The sequence below is a fragment of the Delphinus delphis genome, chromosome 2, assembly GCF_949987515.2.
Source record: "Delphinus delphis chromosome 2, mDelDel1.2, whole genome shotgun sequence".
In the NCBI taxonomy this organism is placed as follows: Eukaryota; Metazoa; Chordata; class Mammalia; order Artiodactyla; family Delphinidae; genus Delphinus; species Delphinus delphis.
Genome location: NC_082684.1, coordinates 119,801,182 through 119,827,079, shown reverse-complemented (window position 1 = coordinate 119,827,079; position 25,898 = coordinate 119,801,182). Strand labels below are relative to the sequence as shown.

Sequence of the window (25,898 nt, the reverse complement as noted above, 5' to 3'; positions counted from 1 at the left end):
CCTCATGCACCAGGAAACAAAGAGGGAAGAAAAAGTCTCTTGCCTCTTTGGCAGGTCCAGACTTTTCCCCGGACTCCCACCCGGCCAGCTGTGGTGCACTAACCCCCTGCAGACTGTGTTCCCGCTGCCAACCCCAGCCCTCTCCCTGTGCTCCGACCGAAGCCTGAGCCTGGGCTCCCAGCCCCGCCCGCCCTGGCGGGGGAGCAGACAAGCCTCTCGGGCTGGTGAGTGCTGGTTGGCACTGATCCTCTGTGCGGGAATCTCTCTGCTTTGCCCCCGCCTCACCCCTGTTGCTGTGCTCTCCTCCACGGCTCCGAAGCTTTCCTCTCTGCCACCCGCAGTCTCTGCCCGGCAAGGGGCTTTCTAGTGTGTGGAAACTTTTCCTCCTTCACAGCTGCCTCCCACTGGTGCAGGTCCCATCCCTATTCTTTTGTCTCTGTTTATTCTTTTTTCTTTTGCCCTATCCACGTACGTGGGGAGTTTCTTGCCTTTTGGGAGGTCTGAGGCCTTCTACCAGCATTCAGTAGGTGTTCTATAGGAGTTGGTCCACGTGTAGATGTATTTCTGGTGTATCTGTGGGGAGGAAGATGATCTCCGCGTCTTACTCTTCCGCCATCTTCCCAATTTCTCCTCTTGGTGTGCTTTTATACTTGGGGTTTTTTGAGCTTCTTTAATCTGTGGGGTTTATAAATTTTCATCAAATTCAAATTTCAACAAAATTTTCAAAATTTCTTCTGTCTTTTCTGTCTTCTTATAGGACTTCAATTACCTCTTTACTGGCCCACAAATCATTGATGTTCTATTCATTTTCAGTCTTTTTATTTCTGATCAGTTTCATTTTGAATATTTTCTATTGCTACATCTTCAATTTTTTTATCTTTTCTTTTACTGTGTCTAATCCACAGTTAAGCCTATCTAGTGTGTTTTAAAATTTCAGATATTGTATTTTTCATCTCTATAAATTACATTTGGTCTTTTTTATATCTTCCATTTCTTTCATTATATTCATGGTTTTCTCTACCTCCTTGAATATATGGGGCTTATTTATTTATTTACTTACGGATGCGTTGGGTCTTTGCCACTGTGCACTGGCCTTCTCCAGCTGTGGTGAGTGGGGGCTACTCTTCGTTTTGGTGCACAGGCTTTTCATTGTGGTGACCTCTCCTGTTGTGGAGCACGGACTCTACGTGCGTGGGCTCCAGTAGTTGTGGCACGCGGGGTCAGTAGTTGTGGCTCGCAGGCTCTAGAGTGCAGGCTCAGCATTTGTGGCTCACAGGCTTAGTTGCTCTGCAGCATGTGGGATCTTCCTGGACCAGGGCTCGAACCCGTGTCCCCGGCATTGGGAGGTGGATTCTTAACCACTGCACTAACAGGGAAGTCCCTGGAGCATACTTAAAATAATTATGTTAGCATCTTTGTTTGCTAATTCTGTCATCTCTGATAGTTCTGGGTCTGTTTCTATTGAATTTTCTCTGAGTTATGTGACATTTTCCAGCTTCTTTGCAAACCCAGTAATTTTTGATTGGATGCCAGACATTTTGAATTTACTATGTTAGATGCTGGATATTGTTGTATTCTTTCAAATAGTGCTTTTTTCAATGTAGTAAAACTAGTGTATTTTGGTTTTGTATGAAGTTAACTTACTTGTAATAAGTTCGATACTTTCAAAGCCTGCTTTTATAAGGTTTGTGAAAATGAGAGTAGAATAGCCTTTAGTCTATGGCTATTAAGTGGAGTTCTTCATAGTATTCTCTTTGCTGTCCATGTACTAAGAGTTCTTTCTACTCTGGCTGGTGAGAAGACAACAAATGGCCAAGCCAATGTAGGTTCCAGGGGTTGTTTTGCCAACTCCTTTCTGGTAGTTCTCGGCCTGGCCTCCAGTAGTTTCCTCATACACATGCACAGATCAGTACTCAGCCAGAGACTGAAGGGGACCCCACTGCAGATCTTTGGAGCTCACTCTCTGTGTAACTCCTTTTTTACCAGCATTCTGCCCCATAAATTCTAGCTTCCTTGCCTTTGGTGAACTCTCTGTTTCCTGAACTCACTGGCACCACTGGGCTCCGTTTGGGGTCTTTGCTGTGCTTCAGCTTAGAAGCTTCCTCCAGGCAGTAACTGGGGCAGTTGAAGGGCTTCCCTTCTACATTTTCCTGTTCTTAGGAATCACAGTCCCAAGCAGCTTATTGAACAGTGTCTAAAAATTATTGTTTCATATGTTTTATCCAGTTTTCTGTTTAACATGATAGAATAATCTATTACCTATTTTTCTATAATAGCCAAAAGCAGAAGTCACAGTATTTTATTTTCTAAATAACAACACTTAATATGCTTCCTGAGATGTCCTGTTTTACTTTTCAAACAAGTACAACTGTTTGGTGATTCCTTCTTTTTTCCTGATTTTTCTCTCTAGGTCAATGCTGTCCAATAAAAATATAATGTGAGCCACACACATACATAATGTTAGGTTATTTAGTAGTGTCATTTTAAAAATAATAAGAAACAGGTGAAAGTAATTTAATAATATATTCTATTTAACACAATACAAACAAAATATTATCATTTCAATTTTGCCTGATGTATATTTTGTCTGTTATGTATTTTAATCAGGGAAGGATTATAATCACAATCATTATTTAAAGCTAATATAGTGATTCAGCAATCAGTACAAACAAATCATTAATGAGATATTTTTCATCCTTTTTTTCCATACTAAGTCCTTGAAATTCAGTGTATATTTTACACTTACAGCATCTTTCAATTTGGACCAACCTCATTTCAGAAGACACACATGGTGAATGGGTGGCTACTACATTGGGTGTTACAGCTCCTAGCTCTAGACTAGCAATTCTGCTTCTCAACCACTGCATATGGGACAGGTGGCGGGATATGTTCTCATGTGTAATTTGTTCTCATGGGGTCCCTGGTGGTGTATTCAATTGTAACATGCTGGCTGTACCTACTACCCTTTCTTTCCACCCAAGAAAACTTTCCAGTTTGTGAGCAAGGGAGGAAGGTACTATTCTCGGGATCTTTTTTTTTTTTTTTAAGCCAATTCTTTGTCTTGTTTTTCATTCTTTTCTGCAGGTGCCTTACTTTTCTAATCCTATTTCCTTCTTTCCCTTCACTACTCATCTCCAGGTACCACTCTTCTGTGTATACCTGGTTCTCCCCCACAAGCTCTGCTTCTCCGAGGCTGACACTTGTATATTGTACACGTTGGAGCCCCTTCTCTTTAGCAAGGGCTATGAACTTCCAGGTCATTTATGGCTTTACTTTGTGTTTCTGGGGGGGGATTTTGTCTGTGCTTCTTCTAAGTCCTGTACTCCCAGGCTGCTTGTTTTTCTGACCTCCTCTTCCCCCTACCCCCTTTCCCAGCCACAAACTAGAGGGCTGTGGGAGCTAACTGGAATTTGTAAATGTTTTCTTTTTTATCCAGATTCTCCTTTAAATCAGCACCAGTTTCTAGATATGGTCTGACTAATACAAAGTCAAGCAGTTTTGATGTCTCTTTCTGTGAAAACTATGCTGCCATCAATGCATCCTAGTTTTGCTTTGAGTTGCTGGTAGTTCACATTAGGTTGTTAATTCATATTGAGCTTGAAATTGATTAAAACCTCTAAGTCTTTTTCACATCAGCCAAGCCACATTTCTGCTCAGGATTGTATGTTGATGATTGTGACTTTTGTGGAAGTTATATTCCTTCTTGTTAAACTTCATTTTGCTTGACCAGCTTATCATTTGAGTCTTTTGTTTAAGAATGGGAGGGCTTCCCTGGTGGCGCAGTGGTTGAGAGTCAACCTGCCGATGCAGGGGACACGGGTTCGTGCCCCGGTCCGGGAGCATCCCACATGCCGCAGAGCGGCTGGGCCCGAGAGCCATGGCCGCTGAGCCTGCGCATCCGGAGCCTGTGCTCCACAATGGGAGAGGCCACAACAGCAAGAGGCCCGCGTACCGCAAAAAAAAAAAAAAAAAAAAAAGAATGGGAAAGCATGACATTTGGTGATGGGTGCCTAAACGTTTCAGAAGACCTTTTGTCTAAAAGGCCTATTAAAGAAATTCAGGATTATTCTATATAATCTAGTTCATGAAAAAGAGTCATTTTTTGGCTTGATATATATTTTAATCAGGAGAGGACTATAATCATATTTAAGACTAATGAAGAATAAGGTATTATTCTGGATCTCACACCCAAAAGATCTCCCAGGATTTCCACTTTTCGTTTCAGTTCAGCTTGTTACATACTGGCTATGTTAACTATAGCTTCACTAGAATGACCTGTAGAGCCTTAAAAATAATACTCACAGCCAGGTTCTAATTCAGACCAATTAAATCAGAATCTATGGGGACTAGACCCAGACACTGGGGTTTTTGACAGTCCTCTTCTTCCCCCAACATAAGTGATTCTACTCTGCCTCTCAGGTTGAGAGCCACTAGATCAAGTGGAGAAACCCAGCTGTGTGTGTGTGTGTGTGTGTGTGTGTGTCCTCTCTGTCCTACTCTGCACAAGTGTCCATGGACATCCCTCTGATTGCTGAGTCTGCTTTCTAAAAAGCAGAGATGGCTGCACTCTTCCCCACATCTGTAGAGTTCGCTGACATGACCTCAGCAAATACACCCATCATGAAAATTTTAACAAGAGCAGTAGACTTCATGTTACATAGGGGTTCTATGCTGAAAAAGCCTTAAAAATAAAAAGTCAGACTGTTGAAACAGGCACCAAGCACTCTGAGATTCTTTACTTTCTAGAAAACCAGAATTCTCTAAATAGTACATTTCTCTGGAGAATTAAAGACATGAGTCATTACATAAAGTGAGACATACTGGTAATTTTATATTACCTTTCTGGACTAAAAAGACTCATGACATACAGAGTCAAGGAAGTCAAAATTGTTTGCAATCATGGGATTTTAAAATGTGAAAGACCCTTAGGCACAGAGAGCAGCAATCTAGAGAGGGTCTGTGGCCTAAGCATCCACCTGCTGACTGCAGTGTGGTACCTGACTGTCAGCTGAGGCATCACCAGAGCTGGTGTGACATGCAGCCTTTCAGGCCCCACTAGATACTTTCTGAATGAGAATCTGTATTTTATCAAGAAACTTAGGTGATTCATATGCACATTAAAGTTTGAGGAGCACTGGTCTAGAAATTTCATATTACAGATAACTGATAGGAAATGTCCATGTGTAGCCAAGTTTCAAAGAATTAAATTTAATGCAGCTCCTTTGAGTAGAAAAAAAGGGGAAAACTGTTTTTTTCTGTGACCTTGTCAACTTGGATAATAAGAACTAATATGACAAAAAGGAATGTATTTTGACAGTAGTTCAGAAGATTAAACTCTGACTGAATGCACTTTCTTTTTCATACAGTTAAAGCTAAAATTTTCTTTCAAAACAGCATAAAGTGCTTATTATATTGTCCTTTGTTTCATTGCCAACTGTGGATTTAGATGTGGAGCCATTCAAAAAAGCAGTGGGACATTATGAGTCATTCACGACCTCCTGGGCTTTTGACATTACTGTAAAGCCACAGATTCCCGAGCGCAGAGTTTAGTTAAGGCATTTCAAAAGCACAGCTCTGCAATTTTATTGAAACCATGGTTGCAGATGTCATTCCCAGAGTGTATGGAAGTGCTGTGGCAGAGATTATTCGTAATTTTATCCTATTAACATATTTTTTCTCATTGTCAAAGTTTATTTTGTTTGGTAATCCTTGCAATAATTTTTGAGGACTGCAGACCAGGGCCAGCTACTTACTTTCACTAATAGGCAAATCATGATTAATTCATAAAAGTATATATATTCTGGAATCTAAAAATATAAGAAAAATTACACAAAAAATAAAACTAAAAGCATAGACATCATCAGGGCTTGACTTTAAATTTATTGTACTCACTTTTTTTTTGGTGGATATGAAAGTGGTAAGTTGTGTATTAATTGAGTGATGCTGGTTGTGTTACACACATAATCCAGTGTAAGGCGGTGGCTGTGGATGGGAATATGTTCTCATAAGACACGCAGGATAGTGAAGGGTTTTGGTGCCATGTCATATGAGGATAAACTGAAGAAAATAAGAATATTTAGCTTGAAGAGGGGTTAACTTCAGCATTTGAAGGAAGTATACAGACCCCTTTTGGATAAGGAGGCAGATTTTAGCACCATATGAAAAAAGAAGCAGGTAATGAATTACTGGAAATGTACAAGCAGGAGAATGTACATCTTTTGCTCTGGTTGTTAAGAAAGGCATATCAGCATCAAGTAGAAATTAGATTAGATGAGCTTAAAAGTCCCTCCAAACCTGGAGGCCTTTGGGCACCATTCTTTCTTATGTAATTGCCCCTCTACATCTCAAATGCTACCACTCCAATCCAAGCCACTGACATTTCTCTTCTGGTCTATGACCACAGCCTCCTAAGTGCTCCACATTTGACCACCATGGATTCTGTTTCCATACAGCAACAGAGAACACTGTTATATATAAACCAGTTTCCACAGAAAGCAGATTTCTGAGGATAGGCACCTTGTCTTTTTTTGTCACATATATTCCCAATACTTCAAACAGTGCTACACAGCGGTTTCCATTTGGACTTAGAAGTAACTTGGAACTTTTTACCATGACCTATTAAATCTGTAATCTGGTCCATGCTTACTCCCCGACCTCATCTTAGGTCATGCTCCATCTTTCTTACCATGTTTTAGCTGCACTGGCCTTTCTGATCCCTGAGCATGCCATTCATCTCAGGGCCTTTGTACATACTGTGTCTTCTTCTTGAAATGCCTACCCCATCTTCCCTGACCACTCCCCCTTAACCTTCAGATTACAACCTTTGTGTTCCATTTCCTTAGCAAGGCCTTCCTTCCTTCCCATCCATCTAAGTGAGATCCCCAATTTACATATCATGGTATTCTCTGCTTCCTAACACTTACAAATGGGTGGTTGAATATTGTTATGTGTTTGATACCTTAGGGTTTGGCTCTTTGAATAGAGTACAAGTTATCTGAAGACAGAAACCATTATATCCCCAAAGTCTTACACAATGCACAGGGGCTCAAGAAATATTTTTTGAATCAGTGGTTCTCACCTGGGGTGGTTTTGCTCCCCGCCTTGCCCCCTGGGACATTTGGTAATCTCTGGAGACAATTTTGGTGGTCATAACTGGCATCTAGTGCACAGAGACCAGGAATACTTACTACTAGCCCTTCTACAATGGGCAGAACAGTCCCCACAGAATAAACTGGCTGAGATCCCTGGAATAAATGAGTAAACTCCTCTCTCTTTTGGTTGATTTCACTTTGTGGTTGGTGTTGATCTCAAATTATTCCTTGCTTTCTCACCTGACAGTGTCATCCTATACAGAGAGAAGTTAGGTTTATGCAAGAACAGCCAAACACACTCTTTCTTGAGGAGCCAAGCTCTCCATAATTATCTGTTTAGCATTTCTTCAGGTGTTGGCAGTTTAAAATTACTCAAGTGATAATCACAAATGGTTGCCAGCCATCTCCTTTAGAAATAAGACACCTGCATTTGGAAAGTTCTGATGGATTGAGAGAATGAGACTTTAGCTAATTGTTCAGGTGTAACTGAGAGAAAATTATGACTTTGATGGCACTACACCTTTCTGTTCCTGCATGGCTTTGTACAGTGTGGGTTGAGAAGGACATTGCGGGTGAGGCAGTGTGGACTGTGCCGAACACTCGTTCCTCATTCATTCTAATTCACTTAGTGACCAGTTCTCTCTCCTTACTTTTCACCTCTTTAAGCTCACTGAATGTTGGGTCTAAGCCAGCAGAGCCATTCATGTCCTGGAGGGAGCCAGTTCTCACCTCCTGTCCTGCACACACACATTTCTCTCCTAGGGGCTGCAAGGCTTCTCATCTTTAGTTCAAGCCTCTGCATTTATGAGGAAGTCTTCTAAGGTTGCTACTTAAGGAAACATTTCATTCAGCTCTGTAGTCACTCTAGGACACTGCTTCCCAGCTTCCTTACCTCAGGCACTGAAGAAATTGATATTTGTACAGCACACTGGGGGAAACTGACAGGACTACCCAAAGCAGGAGACTGGGGCTCTGCTAGTTGCCCCAAGGCCTGAGAGAATCAATATCTCAGCATATCTTTTAACCCTTTCCTGGCACATCAGTTGGGAAACACTGGTGTAGAAAAGCCCCACTATACTATGGCTGCTCAGCTATAAGCCAGTTATGTATTTCCTTTTGAAAGTTGGCTGGTAGATTGGAGTTGTCTAAAAGCAAATCATATTTCTCTATCCCTAGAGAGAGGCAGGCACGATATTTGTAAATTTTCCTTATTCAAAAATCCTGCCAACAACAGTAGTCTGGCTCCTCTGAGCTGTGGAAGCAGCACTGTCCGGCAGGAGCTGTCTGCAGTGGCCATCGCAAGTCTTGCAAGGCAGTACTGCAGGGCACTGTAGGTCAGCAAGGGTCTTTCAGGACCCAAACCTGTGTGACTGCATCTCAGAGGGCCAGCTGTGCTGCCCAGCTCAGCTGACTGCCGTGCCCTCAGACTCTGAGGTCCTAGGCAGGGACTCACCAACAGAACAGTTCAACTCAGAGTCTGGATGTGACCACAGATATTAGATGTAACTTGGAAACCACTAAGACAGGAGCTCAGGGATCTGTGTCAGAGTCCCTCTGAATGCGATAAGCTGGGAAACAAGATCTCCCATAAAGGGCAGGACTGAAGATGACCTGGCAGTTTTGCCTGGAGCAGCTGTGTGGATGGTAGTGCCATGTGCTGAAATACGAAGGCCAGAGAAGGTGGTGTAAACGGAGCCTCGAATCTGACAAGGCCTTAGGCAGCTGAGAGGAGATGGTCTGAAGCCTGGAAGAAAAGTCCACGCTGGGATACAAATTTGGGATCACCTGCATTCGGATGGGATTTAAGATTCCCATCTTGTGCTATTAGATTCATCCATTCACTTGCTCATCAAATATACACTGAGTGCTTGCTGAGTGCTGGTGACACCACCTAAGAGAAACTAGGGGAGGAAGATGGCACATTCCGGTATATTCCACCCCATCCTTTCTCCCTCCCTCTGCAGAAGGGAAGCTGATGTCCTTCCACCCATGCTTTTATATGCTTATTATGTTTGGATATAGCCACAATTAAAGCATTGCTTTTTTGTTTTTAAACTTTACATAAATGGTATGATTTAGTTTATATAATTGTACAACTTGTTTTCTTCACTCATTATGACATTATTCATATTGAGAAATATTACTGTGGACCAGTGTACTTACCTCCTGTATAGTATCCATCACAGAATAGTCCACAGTCTACATATCCTCCTGTTTACATCTTTATGTATGTCTCCTGGTGGCACATATGGGAGTTTCTCTATAAGTAGAATTCCTGAGTCAAGTTTACCAGATGCTGCCAAACAATTTGTCAAAGTATGTGGGAGTCTCTCTTGCCCCACATCCTCACCAATTTTCGGTACCATCAGATATTTTAATATTTACCAGTTTGATGAATAAGAGATTTTATCTCATTTTAATTTGCATTACTAAGCTTGAGCATTTTGTATAGTTGATTAGTCAATAGTTGTCTCTTCTGTGAATCATCTGTTTATATTCATTGTCTGCTTTTCTGTCACATTGGATTTTTTTCCTTCTTAATGGTGCATATGAATTCTTTGTTGGATGCTAATATTTGAAACAAACTTTAACATTTTGTTGTTAATACACATTTTTCTGGGCTATATATTCAATACTTAATCTTCTGTCTTTCCATGGTTATTTCCTAAGTGTTGCTTACATAAATCCTAATGATTTTTTTTCAAAATGGTTTTGTATATCTTTGCCCAGTTAAAGTTGTGGAATTTGCAGGCTGTTGAATCTAAAGCTGCGTCTAAAGGATGCAAAATGTGTAGAAAATACACTAATTTTAATGGTTTTAATCCCCAAAGCAAAGTACATTCATGAAATCAAATCATTTTCTACATCACAAGTTGGTGATTACCACAGAGCCTTTTACATTTATTTTAAATTTACTTTTAGGTAATATAGAGAATATGAAAGAAATCCATGCATTTTTATCAAGAGCCACATAGCGTAATCTGAGCTCTTCTCCACCAAGCTGAGTCAGTGAGCTGAGTGGGTTCAAGTCCTGTAGTTTTTATCTCTTCTGGAAAATGAATCTGCCCAACCAGATACTCTCCAGAGTCCATCTATCCCTAAAACTTACTTTTTCTCCTAGAAGCTCATTTTTTAAAGCCTGTAAGCCTTAGCAAAGTGAAATAATTTCTTAAGGAAATTAGGTACATTGATAGCAGCAAGTGTAATGAAAATAAAAACCATCAGTGGAAAGTACAATATATTTCATACCGGTGAGTTGGGACAGTTTAAAAAGCAACCTTTGAGTCCGGTTCTGAAATTCAAGAGAAGAGGCATTCTATGTATACAGACCAGTCACAAAAATTGGGAACCATGCATAAGCCGGTTTTAGGGCATGTTTTCGATACTGCTTTGACTTGCACTCATGACTGCAGGGAGCCGGGACAGTGGCCTTGGTCCTGTACTCTGTGTCTGAGAGATTTGACACCAGCCAAAGTGAATTACTGTGTGATATTACAGGTTCAAGCATTTTTTCACAAGCCCCCCACCAAAAAAAAAGGGTCAATAGGAGAAGTTGGAAGTGTGTCCATTGCTTTAAGATACTCCCGTGCTTGGGTGAATGAGTCTTTGAATGTGGTTCGGTTAAGCTCTGTGCCCCTGCTCCTGGAACATGCCCTTCAAAGGGGAATGTTGGCTTCAACCGACTTTAATCTGGAGAAGATCATTTTGGTCCCAGATTCAGGGTTTCTGTTTCTCCTAGCATATGGGATGCTTTCAGACTGATTGCTCACCTTCCTTCATAGTGACTGTGACTTCAACCCCATCCTCTGAATGTGTGTCTTCTCTGCCCTCCTGGAGTGCCAGGCTGATGACATTTGCCAATACTGGTGCCATTAGTGATGTGGGGGTTCCAAAGCCCTTGTTAAGACCTGTTACAAGGTCTCTCTTCCATAAGTAACTTGTTCTTCATTCCCTTCACCATCATTTTGTGTAACTGAAGGGAGTTGCTGGGGAGAGGAAGGAGGTACTTTTAAAAGACATTGCAGAAATTATATTCATGCATTTCCATTTGTGGAATGAATAATATTGCCAATAATGTATTCTAGAGGGCCCAGGTCATTTCTGGAAAATGTCCAGTTGAATATTAGATATCTTTTCTAATTCCATAAAGAAAGTTATCTAAAGTTATCAGAATAGTAATATGCTGTCTGTAATGGCACTGCTAACCCTTTACCAAGGGCAGCTGGCGGGCAGGTAACAGGAAGCATGTGTGCTGTGATATGCTTGGCATGTGTGAGAACTGTGCATCTGGTGGCTGCAGCCCTTGGCTCCCTTCACTCTTCGAAGAAGAGTTTAGATCCTTCACTCTTCGAAGAAGGGTTTAGATCCTTCTTTTTTGCATGGATTTTCTTGGGCCCTTAATGATTTGTGGGAGGGTTCAGGGCCAACAAGTTGCACGAGACCAGTTCTACAAGCCCAGGGACAACTAAGAAGTAGGAAAGTAAGGGGCGCTGGTGTGCAGAGAAAAAGCAAAGGGAAGGACAATACAAGAAAAGAAGCTGGCTGATTCCAAGGGAGAGACTCACTGCTGCTGGTGCAAGCAGAGTCTTGGCATCCCATCAAAGCAGACAGGTAGAGTTCTAGAAAACACTGTGGCTTGACCTTTAGCAGGTGTTTAGATTTTGTTCCCCTAGAGCAAGGTTGACTTGTTTTTGATTTCTATTAAGTATTGTAATTACTGGAAAAGATTTACCATTGTGAAAAGGTACTTTGCAGAATACGGATTGTGATTTATATCTTAAACTTTTCTGATTTCAGCTGATTAGCAAAGCCTCATTTTTTCTAGCACACCTTAGCCAGTGTTTTTCAAACTGTAGGTTGCAGATCATTAATAGGTTGCCAAATCAGTTTTGTACATCATTTTTAAAATGGAATAGAATAGAATAAAGCATGCCAGTGTTTGTCTCACCCCCTGTCTCTCCAAATATTCCAGCAGGGGTTTGTAGAGCACTGTTTTGAGGTGTCTAAGTTTTGATAGGGTTTTCACCCTGTCTGCCTCTTGTAGCTGTGTGGCCTTGAAAAAGTTACTTAACCCCTCTAAGCCTCATTTTCCTCTCCTTTAAAGTAAATAGAATAGGTCCTATGTCCTAGGGTTGCTGTGAGGAGGAAACGGTATTGTTCATACTAATTGCTTAGTTCAGTGCCTGGCACATGGACATTTATAGCGTGGATAGTGCCTTCATTTATAATTGCCAAATCTTGGAAGCAACCAAGGTGTCCTCCAATAGGTCAGTAGATGCATACTTCTGGTACGCACATCCGAACAATAGAATATTCTTCAGCAATAAAAAGAAATGAGGGGCTTCCCTGGTGGCGCAGTGGTTGACAGTCCGCCTGCCGATGCAGGGGACACGGGTTCATGCCCCGGTCTGGGAAGATCCCACATGCCGCGGAGCGGCTGGGCACATGAGCCATGGCCGCTGAGCCCGCGCATCCGGAGCCTGTGCTCCACAACAGGAGAGGCCACAACAGTGAGAGACCCGCGTACCGCAAAAAAAAAAAAAAAAAAAATAGAAATGAGCTATTAAGCCATGAAAAACCATGGAGGAACCCTACATGCTTATTACTAAGTGAAAGAAGCTAATCTTCAAAGTTAAATACTATATGATTCCAACTACAAGACATTCTGGAAAAGACAAAACTATGGTGACAATAAAAAGGTCAGTGAATGCCAGGGCTTGGGAGGGAGGGAGGGATGAACAGGAAGAGCACAGAGGATTTTTAGGACAGTGGAATAAAAGCCCCTTAAGGGTGTCATTGCTGTTATTGTTATATTACGGATAGCATATACAAGATGAAATTGAATATAATATGAGGTTTTATTAATATTTTTGAATACCGTTCAATTTCCAATTTGCATTATTCAAGTTTTTTTTTAACATCTTTATTGGGGTACAATTGCTTTACAATGGTGTATTCAAGTTTTTATAGTGTGCAACCACCTATACATCTATCTAACAAACTCTTACTACCAGGAAATCCTTTCTGAGCTTGATTCATCATCAAGGGCAGTGGTTCTCCAACCTGTTGGACCCACACCCTCTTCACTAGCCTGAAATTAAATTCCTAGGTAATATCACTCACCTAAAAGCATAATTTCAAAAAGCAATATAATGCCACAACGTAATAAAAAAGAAATAAGATGAAAAACATTTCTGATAAAATATGCATTTCGTGTGTAACGTGTACATGACTGCCCTAGAGAATGTAATGAAGTTGGCAGATGCTGTGCTTGCTTATATGGAGACTCAGCATGAGTGGGGCAGCTGCAAGTGCAGACTGACACAGCCTCAAATGCCACTGGTAGGGTTGCCATCAGTGACATGGCTTTCTGAAATTGTGAAGTTCTGAACAAAATGAAGTATAGTCTTCCTTGGATTTATGTACATAGTTGCAGTCCTGAAAAGTTGAGAATATATTAAAACCATGCAAGAATTCCTGTGCTTGAATGTACAATGGAATTAGATTCTAGGCTTGGATAATTACAAATGCAGGTCTGGCAGGACATTAGGGTGTCATGCACATTGTAGGGTATGCGGCATCCCTAGCCAATGCTCATTAAAAGTCAGTAGTGCTCCCCAACCTTTATGACTGTGAGGATGTCATACATTTCTAAAAGCCTGAATATGGTCCAGGCCCTCTTCTCAGAGGTGAGGGTGCTGGAGGATGTGGCTTCAAGCTATGGGGAGCATCCTCCAGGATGAATTTATTTCTCAGCTAAAGCAGCTATTCAAGTCCTGGAGAAAGGGGTGGGAAGACGCTAGTATGCCTTTCTGGGGAGAAATTAGTTTCTTTGTTTTGATTCAGATTTCCCCTTGTTCCCTACAAAAAACTTTTGAGGAAAGAAAAGGAGAGCCAAGAGGCACCATCCATGAAAGCAAACGTCAGCCAAGCATGGCCCTTCCCTCAAAGACTCCGTCTGCAGGGGGAGCACTCTGATCCTGGCTCCCAGCAAATCATGGAGAGGCTGCGTTTCTCTGTTGCATCTTAACTGATGAGATGCCAAGTTTATTCCTCAGTGTTTACAGTGAGCCTTGTTTATTTTGGGACCCTTTCTGTGTTGTTGTGAAAAGAGCAAAACATACAGAAAAGAGCCTATGAAGTTATATTTCTGTGATTAAGACAGCAGAATGTGTGTACGTTGTTGTTGATGTTGTTGTTTAAGCTGTGTTTGCATGAAGCTTGTATGCAAGGAAGTATTTGGTTACATATACCCCAAGAATCTCCAGAGGTGGTCAGTTTTAGTCTTCAGGTCACAAAAAGGGAAAACTCTTATGGTTATGGATATCATCTTGAAAAATGATGCGTGAGGAAACAGCCTCCACCTTCCATAGTTTTTTTCTTTTCTAGGCTGGGTTTAATAGAGATGTTTCTGAACTGGCTTAGAGGGTCAGGGGTCAGATCCAACACTGGCCTTGCAGAGAGCTTGAGTTCTTGGTATTGTTTTAATAGTTCATACCATCATTATCTTTTGCAATGAAGTCTGATCTGCAGCAATTCCATCTGCATTCATTGGGACAGTGTTATTCTTCTAGGAGTTTTCCTCACAAAATTCCTTTCAGAACACTGTAAAGAAGAGGAGAAACATATTACTCTTAATTAAGAACTGTCCTTGAAGGAATTCCTGCATAAAGAAAATAGGAAACATCCTATTCCCAACAATAAAAATATCCTGACAACCAAAATGCCCGCATGAGCAATACTTTACTTAGCAGATGTTTATTGGGAAAACTATAATGTTTGCGTTCTAAAAAGAAATACATTTAAGTTTTATTTTTAAACTTATCATCAGTGAAATTTATTTTTTCCTGTTGGTGTACAGGTCTGTGAATTTTAACACAAGTGTAGATTTGTGTAGCCATCACTATAATCTGGATACAGAATAATTCTGTCACCCCAATAACTCCTCCCTCCACCCCAGCTCTTGGCAGCCACTTATCTGTTCACCATCCCTACAGTTTAGTCTTTTTAAGAATGCCATGAAAACTACATCAGTATGTCTTTTGGTAGGTATAATTGTTTTACAATGTTGTGTTCGTTTTTTTTTGGGGGGGGGGTAATAGTTGTTTTACAGTGTTGTGTTAGTTTCTACTGTATAGTGAAGTGATGCAGAGTTCCCCGTGTTATACAACAGGTTCTCTTTAGTTACCTATTTTATACATATTAGTGTATATATGTCAGTCTCAATCTCCCAATTCATCTCACCTCCCTTTCTGACCGGTGTGAGGTGAACCTCATTGTAGGTTTGATTTGCATTTCTCTAATAATTAGTGATGTTGAGAATCTTTTCATGTGCCTCTTGGCCATCTGTATGTCTTCTCTGGAGAAATGTCTATTTAGGTCTTCCACCCATTTTTGGATTGGGTTGGTTTTTGGGTTTTGGTTTTATTTTTGATATTGAGCTGAATGAGCTGTTTGTATATTTTGGAGATTAATCCTTTGTCCATTGATTCATTTGCAAAAATTTTCTCCCATTCTGAGGGTTGTCTTCATCTTGTTTATGGTTTCCTTTGCTATGCAAAAGCTTTTAAGTTTCCTTAGGTCCCATTTGTTTATTTTTGTTTTTATTTCTATTACTCTACAAGATGGGTCAAAAAAGATCTTGGGGCTTCCCTGGTGGCGCAGTGGTTGAGAGTCTGCCTGCCGATGCAGGGGACACGGGTTTGTGCCCCGGTCTGGGAAGACCCCACATGCCGCAGAGCGGCTGGGCCCGTGAGCCATGGCCGCTGAGCCTGCGCGTCCGGAGCCTGTGCTCCGCAACGGGAGAGGCCACAACAGTGAGAGGCCCGTGTAACGCAAAAAAAAAAAAAAGATCTTGCTGTGATTTATGTCATAGAGTGTTCTTCCTATGTTTTCCTCTAAGAGTTTTATAGTGTCTGGTCTTACATTTAGGTCTTTAATCCATTTGGAGTTTAGTTTTGTGTATGGTGTTAGGGAGTGTTCTAATTTAAGTCTTTTACATGTAGCTGTCCAGTTTGCCCAGCACCACTTATTGAAGAGACTGTCTTTTCTCCATTGTATATCCTTGCCTCCTTTGTCATAGATTAGTTGACCATAGGTGCATGGGTTTATCTCTGGGCTGTCTGTCCTGTTCCATTGATCTATATTTCTGTTTTTGTGCCAGTATCATACTGTCTTGATTACTGTAGCCCTGTAGTACAGTCTGAAGTCAGGGAGCCTGATTCCTCCAGCCCCATTTTTTTTTTTTTTTTTTCTCAAGATTGCTTAGGCTATTCAGGGTCTCTTTTGTCTTCATACAGATTTTAAGATTTTTTTGTTCTAGTTCTGTGAAAAATGTCATTGGTAATTTGATAGGGATTGCACTGAATCTGTAGATTTCTTTGGGTAGTATAGTCATTTTCACAATATTGATTCTTCCAACCCAAAAACATGGTATATCTCTCCATCTGTTTGTGTCATCTTTGATTTATTTCATCAGTTTCTTATAGTTTTCTGAGTACAGGTCTTTTATCTCCTTAAGTAGGTTTATTCCTAGTTATTTTATTCTTTTTGTTGCAATGGTGAATGGGATTATTTCCTTAATTTCTCTTTCTTACCTTTTGTTGTTAGTGTATAGTAATGCAAGAGATTTCTGTGCATTAATTTTGTATCCTGCAACTTTACCAAATTCATTGATTAGCTCTAGTAGTTTTCTGGTGGCATCTTTAGGTTTTTCTATGTAGAGTATCATGTCATCTGTAAACATGATGGTTTTACTTCTTTTCCAATTTGTATTCTTTTATTTCTTTTTCTTCTCTGATTGCCATGGCTAGGACTTCCAATACTATGTTGAATAATAGTGGTGAGAGCAGACATCCTTGTCTTGTTCCTGATCTTAGAGGAAATGCTTTCAGTTTTTCACCATTGAGAATGATGTTTGCTGTGGGTTTGTCATATATGGCCTTTATTATGTTGAGGTAGGTTCCCTCTATGCCCACTTTCTGGAGAGTTTTTATTATAAATGGGTGTTGAATTTTGTCAAAAGCTTTTTCTGCATTTATTGAGACAAACATATGGTTTTTATTCTTCAGTTTGTTAATATGGTGTATCACATTGATTGATCTGTGTATATTGAAGATTCCTTGCATCCCTGGGGTAAATCCCACTTGATCATGGTGTATGATCCTTTTAATATGTTGTTGGATTCTGTTTGCTAGTATTTTGTTGAGGATTTTTGCATATATATTCATCAGTGATATTGGTCTGTAATTTTATTTTTTTGTGATATCTTTGTCTGGTTTTCGCATCCAGGTGATGGTGGCCTCATAGTATGAGTCTGGGAGTGTTCCTTCCTCTGCAATTTTTTGGAATAGTTTGAGAAGGATGGTGTTAGATCTTCTCTAAATGTTTGATAGAATTCACCTGTGAAGCCATCTGGTCTTGGACTTTTGTTTGTTGGGAGGGTAGGTAACCTTTTGAAACAAACTTTTTTCACTTAACATAATGCTTTTGAGATTCATCCAACTTCTTATAAATGTCAGTAGTTTGTACCTATTTATTGGTAAGTAGTATTCCATTGTATGGATGTACCATTCATTTACTTCTTGAAGAACATTTGGGTTGCTTACAATTTTGGGCAATTATGAATAGAGCTTTTATAAACATTTTTTTGTGTGTGAATATAAATTTTCATTTCTCTAGTGTAGATACTCAGGGGTAGGAATGCTGAGACATACAGTATATGTATGTTTGCCTTTATAAGTAAAAACTGTTTCCAAAGTGTCTATACCATTTTGCATTTCCATCAGCAGTGTATAAGAATTCCTTCCAGTTACTCTTCATCCTTGGTATTCTCAGGATTTTTAATTTTAGCTATTCTTATGATAGTTTTATCTAATCATGATTTTAATTTGCATTTTCCTAATGGCTAACGATGTTGAATATCTTTTCATATGTTTATTTGACATCCTATATCCTCCTAGAAGTGTGTATTTTTAAATATTTTCCCATTTTTTAAATGTTTTTTCTTATTGTTGAGTTTTGAGAATTCTTTATTATCCATACTAGTTGGATATGGGATTTGTAATTACTATCTCCCAGTTTGTAACCTGTCTTTGTACTCTCTAAATAGTATCTTTCTTTTTTTTTTTTTAAATAGTACCTTTCATAGAGCAAAAGTTTTTAATTTTGATGCAGTACAGTTTATCATTTTTTTATGGAGTATGCTTTTTGTGTCTTGTCTAAGAACTTGTTATGCAACCCAAGGTCATAGGTTTTCTTCTAAAAGTTTTATAGTTTTATATTTTGCATTTAGATCTACAATTCATTTTGTGTTAACATATGTGTAAGGTTAAAATTTACTTTTTGCCTATGGATTTCTCCTTGCTCCAGCACCATTTGTTGAAAACACTATCCTTTCTCCATTAAATTGCTTTTGCACCTTTGTCAAAACTCAATTGGCAGTATTTGTGTGGGTGTATTTCTAGATTCTCTATTCTGTTCCATTGATCTATTTGTTTACCCCTTTGCTAATACCATCCAGTCTTGATTACTATAACTTTATAGTAAAGTCTTAAAATTGGATAGTTCGAGTTTTCCAATTTTATTCTTCTTTTGCATAATTGCTTTAGCTATTCTAGTTCCTTTGCCTCTCCATATAGAATTTAGAATCAGCTTGTCTATATCTATAAGAAATCTTGCTAAGATTTTAATGGTATTATGTGGAATCTGTAGATCAATATGGGGATAATCAACATTTTTACTGTATTGAAACTTCCAAGCCATGAACATAGTATGTCTCTTTAGTTATTTAGATCTTTGATTTCTTTCTTCAGAGTTTTGTAGGTTTTACATGCAGATACTATACATGCTTTGTTACATTTGTACCTAAGTGTTTTATTTTTTGAAACTATTGTAAATGTTACTGACTTTTAAATTTCTGTTTTAGTTGGACATTGCTAGTCATGTTAGTTTACTATGGCTGCCATAACAAATTACTACAAACTTGGTGGCTTAAAAAAACAGAAATTTACTCTTTTACAGTTCTGGAGGTCAGAAGTCTACAATCAGTTTTGAGCAGAAATCAAAGTGTGGCAGATCTGTGTTCCCTTCACACACAGCAGGGAATCTGTTCTTTGCCTCTTCCAACTTCTGGTGGCTGCCAGCATTCCTTGGCTTGTAGCTACATCACTTCAATCTCTACCTCTTCTTCATATTGCCTTTCCTCTGTGTTGAATCCCCTCTGCCTCTCTTATAAAGACACATGTGATGGCATTGAGTGGCCACCTGGATAGTCCATGATAATCTCTCATCTCAAAATCCTTAATTTAATTAATAATATCTGCAAAAAACTTTACCATGTAAGGTAACATTCACAGATCCCAGAAATTAGGACCTAATATTTTTGAGGACATTTTTTAGCCTACTACATTAGTGTCTAGAAATCAAGATTGTGTGTGTGTGTGTGTGTGTGTGTGTGTGTGTGTGTGAGAGAGAGAGAGAGAGAGAGAGAGAGAAAGACAGAGAGACAGAGACAAAGAGAGAGAGAAAGAGATTTTATGTGTTGACCTTTTATCCTGCAGCCTTAGTACTAAACTCACATATTAATTCTAGGAGTTTTTTGGTTGATTCTTTGGTATTTTGTACATAAATAATAGAGACACTTTTATTTCTTTCTTCCCAATTTGTATGAATTTTATTTCTTTTTCTTGCCTTATTTCATTGACTAGGATTTCCAGTACAATGTGAATAGGAATGGTGAAAGTGAACATCCTTGCCTTATTCCTATTCTTAGGGGGAAAGCATTCAGTTATTCACCATTAAGTATGATGTTAGCTTCTATTCCTTCTTTGTAGAGAAGTTTTACAATTTTTTTTTATCATGAATGGATGTTGAATTTTGTCATATGATTTTTCTGCATCAATTGATATAATCATTTTTTCCCTTCTTTAGATTATTAATATGATGGATTACATTCATTGATTTCCAAATATTGAACCAGCTTTGCATTACTGGGACAAACCCCACTTTATCATAGTATAATTTTTTATACATTCCTGGTTTTGATTTGGAATATTTTATTAAGGATTTTAATGTCTATGTTCATTAAAGATATTGCTCTGTAGCTGTATTTTCTTATACTGTCTGTCTGGTTTTTGTATCAGGGTAATTCTGGCCTCATAAAATAAATTGGGATGTGATCCCTCCTCTTTTTTCTAGAAGAGATTGTGGAGATTTGGTGTTATTTCTTCTTTATACATTTCATGGAATTTGCCAGTGAAACCATTTGTGCCTGATATTCTTTTTCAGAAGATTTTAAACTACATATTTAATTTTTTTTCATATTTTTAAGACTACTCAGGTTATCTCTGTTTCAATTTCATTGATTTCTCATCTCTGTTACTTCCTTCCTTTTGCTCATTTTGGGCTTATTTTGCTTTTCTTTTTTTTTTTTTTTTCCTAGTTTCGTAAGTTGGAAGCTCATATTATTACAGACTTTTCTTCTTTTCTAATATAAACATTTAATGGTATACATTTCCTTTTAAACACTGTTTTAACTACACTGAAGAAAATGTGATGTGTTTTAATCTTAATTCAAAATGTTTTCTAGTATCCTTTGAGACTTACTCTTTTGATCCACTGATTATTTATAAGGGTGTTGATTAATTTCCAAGTGTTCTGAAATTTTCCCATTATTTTTTTATATTGATTTCTAGCTTAATTCCATTAGGACCTGAAACATATTTTGCATAATTTTGATTCTTTAAGTTTGTTAAGGTTTATTTTATGATCCATGATATGTTCTATGTTGGTGAATGTTTGGTTGTTTGAATATTGTGTTTTCTCTGAAGGGAGCCATATCTCTAAACTGAGCCCATTTGTTTGCTTATTCACTCAAGAGTCTTTCTGGAAGGTTGTCACTCACAGCCCATTGTTTCTTTTGTCTAGAATATCCAGGACGTGAGAAGTGATGATGAGGATGAGTATGAAGAGGAAGAGGTTGAGGAAGAGAAGGAGGAGAAGGAAGAAGCCACCGAAGGCAAAGAGACAGACGGTTTGAAGAATGGCCTTGGGGCCAACAGGCACCTCATTCCCAATGGTCAGCATGGCTGTTAGCTTGAAGCCCGCATAGCTCCTGGCGCACAGTGTGCTGCAAGGGCTGCTGGGAGCCGGAAGTGCTCCCTCCTCCATTGCTGGAGCCTCAGGACCCACAGGGACCACAGATTTTGCCCTTCCCTCTTTCTAACCAGCACCTTCCCCCCCAACCAAGACGTATTTAACAAAATGTTAATTTGTGTTAAAATGTTTAATATAAGCATCCCCATGGATTTTACTGGAGTTAGGACTCAGATTTCAAAGATTTCTCCTGAGAACCCTTCCACTTCTAATTGTTCCATTCATGAATTTAGACGTTTGGAGCCCACTTTGTTGTAGGCCTTCCCCTTCCCACCTTGCCTGTCCTCAGGATACTTTGGGAAGTGCTAAGTCAACCCACTTTTTCCAGGTGCGTTTAGCCACAGAGAGCAGCTCATTTCCCAAAAATGAGCTAGAAGTGGCAATGGAATGGTGGTGGCAGGACCAAACCAGGGGGCCAAGCTTCCAGGGCTCACGGATCCCTTTCTGCCATGGGCAGTGTTTAAACCTTCCATGCCGTGTGCTTCGTCTCTCCGATGGGAATAACCAGACCTGCCCTGCCCCCTCACAGGGTTGGAATAAGGATCAAATGAGATAATAATGGAAGTGAGAGTGCATACTGTAGGCTATGGTGTTGCTGTTACCTGACCCTCTTTTCACTGTGATCACAGTCCCGTTTGGGAGAGAAGCCTGGTGAAACTTGGCACTGAACAGGCCTGAACAAAAGGCACAGTCTTGAAGAATTCCTTTTAAATGTGTCTGGAAATACCTAAACATGCAAGTACCCAGAAAGCTGTTTCCAGTTTATCTGGTAACTATTTATTTGTTAGCTTCCCAAAGGTAATTCTCAAATCCCCCAGGTTCTCATCCCTCAGGTTCCATGGCCAAGGGGAGGGAGTTTGGGCCCCATTCCTTCTTGTCCTTTGCTGATTTCTCACTTATTTCCTCTCTGAAAGGGACGCTTCCCTGCTGTGGCCCTGAACCCCTCCTTCAGGCCAGCAGAGCTACCCAGCAGGCCATAGGGTCTACCTGGGGGCCTCTCTGGGGGCACTGGACCCAAGTCAGGTTGTTCCCCTAGCCACTATCACCCAGGAAGCCCAGTTTCTGGGGCATGTGTTTGAGCTCCTGATCAAAGGAGGTCTTGGAAAAACAAAGAGACTCTGTACTTTAAATCCCTGCTCTCCAACCCAATCAGAGTGCACAACAGTAAAGCAGAACAAAACAAAGGGCTGGAAAACACCCCTGAGAATGTCCAAGGACAGGTGCTTGAGTCAGTGTCAGCCCCTGGGGCTGCCTTACCTCTCTGGGAGGACAGGTAGGGGCTGGAGGGTCAGTAGCCACCTCTCGACCCCCACAGGGATACATCTCGAGGCCAGCGTGCAGGGCAGACCTCAGAGACTTTCTCAGGTTACTGACTGAGGAGAGGCAGAGCCTTGTAGAGGAAGAGCCTGAGCAAAATGTGCAACTTTTCCCCACCCAATCTCTCATATTTTGGGGTCACATTTTGCATTTTCATCCTGTTTTGCTCAGGGCCCGTATTATAAAGCCAAGTAAGTGGAAGCTAAGACTGTGGGGACTAGTAAAACCCACACAGACTCTACCAATGGGGGCTGCAGCCTCTGGAGCACAAAGGACACTGTATACAGTAAAGGTGTCTGCTTTTTTTTTTTTTTTTCAGTAAAAAGATGTTTTTAAAAGCTTCAGGCTAAACAAAAACAAAAAACTTCAAAATTCTTTCCCAACAAAATTTCTTTTTGAAGAATTGTTAGAACAACAGAAAAACATGTGTCAGGTTTCTCTGCATAATATTTGCATTTATGAGTACAATAACATTATATGTGTAATGTATATTATAAATCTCAAATGCCTCCAGTCACTTTAGGGCGTAGCTGTTGAATTATTATCAATATTTATATTATTTTTTTTTGGTGAAAGATCACACTAAGATATTATTTTTATGTTCCAGTTAACAGTTTTTTCCTTGATTTATTTTGGTCTTGTCTCTGTACCAAATAACTTCTTGCTTTAGGTAAAAAAAGTGTTTAGTTGTTGCTCTATCCTCCAGTTCTTTCTTTTTTTTCTTATTTGAACATTGAAGGTAAAATTGATATGCCAATTTCAACTATCTGTGATACAGCTGGAAGCACTAAACTATCTCTTAAGAGGTAGAGATGCATATTTTGTAACATTTTTAGGGCTTTTGTGGTTAATTTTAAGGGTAACCTGTCTTTCTACAGGAAACAAGAGCTCACAGTATATACCAGATGACTTTATAAAAATGTAGTCCACCATGCCGCCAGTATTATTGTAATGGTAATGACTTACAATAAAACAGAGACAGAGCCCAGCATGTGTGGTGATTGAGTAGATTCAGCACACACATTGTTTGGCTTCTTAGAGATCATTACTAGTCCTATTGAGTGGCGGAAACAAAGATTTGCCAGTCCTCTAGAAACACCCTGCAGGGAATCGGGGAGCAGTGGAGAACAGAGCCAAGTTAGGACATTAGGGCTGCTGGCCTTGGGGTACCAGACACCAGAGAGGAGAGGTAACAGGTCAGGCCTGACTGGGCTGAGTATCTTGGCTGTGCACAGTGTAGACAGACAGATGCTTGTGGGCTGGAGACTAACCTGGGCCACAGCACCTGAGCCCTGTAGCAGGCCCTGTAGAAGTGCTAAGTGCATGGTCCTAAAGATATTTTCTCAGCCCCCTTTTATATACCTACCTTTCAAAGGTGGAGGAGGAAATAGGGTCTATTGATGGTTCAACTGGCTGTCCATCAGAATTACCTATTGAGCTTAAAACACACCTTGCCTGCTCCATATTTAGATTAAGTACTTCTGGAATAAGAAAAAGGAATTTGCATTTTAACCAAGTCCATGTGCTTCTGAAGAGCAGTCAGGACTCTGTGTGACCCCACTTGGTTTTATTCCTACTAGCAGTTTTATATGCTAATAAATGAGAATATACAATGATACAGAATATTTACTCCAAAATAAATTCAAATAAAATAATAAAGGAGAAAAGGAAACATGAGAGCAGTCAAGACAAATAGAAAACATTGTAAGAGTTTTACACTGGTTAGTACAATGGCAGTACTAATTACCAAATCCAAATTTATAGGTAATTACATCCAGTGTAAGAACAGAGTACCAGATCAGATTTTTTAATACTCCAACTATAGGCTACTTACAAGAGATATGCTATAAATATATGCAGAAAGAAATGTTGAAAGTAAAAGGAGGGATAAAGGTATACCATGCAAACTCTATCCCCAAAAAGCAGACATAGCTATTCTAATATCAGACAAAGGCAAGAAGAGCTAGTGGGTATTAAGAGGAATGTTTCATAACAGTGAAAGGGATCAGTCCACCAGGAAAATATTTAAAAATTAAATCTGTATACACTGAATAATATGCCTTTAAAATATATAAAGAAAAATTTTACAGAATTAAAAGGAGTAACAAAGTCATAATTGTGTTTGGGTGGTTTTAACACACCATTCAGTATCTGATAGAAACAGCCAACCAAAAAGCAATAAGAATACAGAAGATTTGAACAATGAAATGAACAAAATTGGTCCAGATGACATATGTAGAGAGAGCACTGTACCCAACAAATGCAGGCACACATTCTTTTCAGGTGCATGTGAACATTTACCCAAACTGACTACATGATAGGCCTTAAAACAAATCCTAAAACATTTCAAAGGTTTTAAATCATATAGAGTATGATCACTGATCACAGTGAAATTAGACAAGAAAAATCACCTATTTTTTTTTTAAATCACCTATTTTTAAGTTAAGTAATGCACTTCTAAATGTAGCAAAGAAGCAATCACAATGGAAATAAAACATTTTAAAATGAATTATAATAAAAAATAATGAAAAGTATGTAGGATTCAACTAGTGACAAATTTAGAAGAAATTTTATAATATTAAAAGCTTTTAGGGGCTTCCCTGGTGGCGCAGTGGTTGAGAATCCACCTGCCAATGCAGAGGACACGGGTTCGAGCCCTGGTCTGGGAAGATCCCACATGCTGCGGAGCAACTGGGCCCGTGAGCCACAACTACTGAGCCTGCGCGTCTGGAGCCTGTGCTCCACAACAAGAGAGGCCGCAACAGTGAGAGGCCTGCACACCGCGATGAAGAGTGGGCCCCCACTCGCCACAACTAGAGAAAGCCCTCGCACAGAAACGAAGACCCAACACAGCCAAAAAATAAATAAATAAATGTCTCAAAAAAAGTAAAAAGGGAAATTAATAAAATAGAAAACAAACATATAATAGAGAATATCACAAAACCAAAAGTTGGTTCTTTAAAAGAAAACAATTCATAAAGCAAGACTGATCAAGAAAGACACAAATAACTAATAGTAGGAATGAAAAGGATCTGTCACTATAGATCAAACAAAGAACAAATAATAGGAGAATATCATGAGCAACTTTATGTCAATAGATATGAAGATGTAAATAAAATGTGTAAGTTCCTAGAAAACTACAGCTTGTCAAAATGGGCACAAGAAGAAACAGATATCTAAATAGCCTTCTATACAAAACAATTAAATCTGATATTTTAAAATATGTCCCCCCTTAAAAAAATCTTTAGGCCCAGATGGCTTATACAGTAAATTCTTCCAATATTTAAGGAAGAATTGACAGAAGTATTACACAAACTTTTCCAGAGAAAAAAGGAA

At 39.5% G+C, this 25,898-nt stretch overlaps 1 protein-coding gene across 2 annotated transcripts in view; it reads left to right on the top strand.

Annotated features, from left to right (window-relative positions):
• CERS3 (ceramide synthase 3) overlaps positions 1-24,658 on the top strand; it is a 124,541-nt gene extending 99,883 nt beyond the window's left edge. For both annotated transcript variants that reach the window (XM_060003652.1, XM_060003653.1), the window contains exon 11: positions 21,018-24,658. In XM_060003652.1, the coding sequence (XP_059859635.1) occupies positions 21,018-21,185 (168 nt within the window). In that variant the 3' untranslated portion in view covers positions 21,186-24,658. The remainder of the gene's footprint in view (positions 1-21,017) is intronic.
• Positions 24,659-25,898: the final 1,240 nt, after the last annotated feature.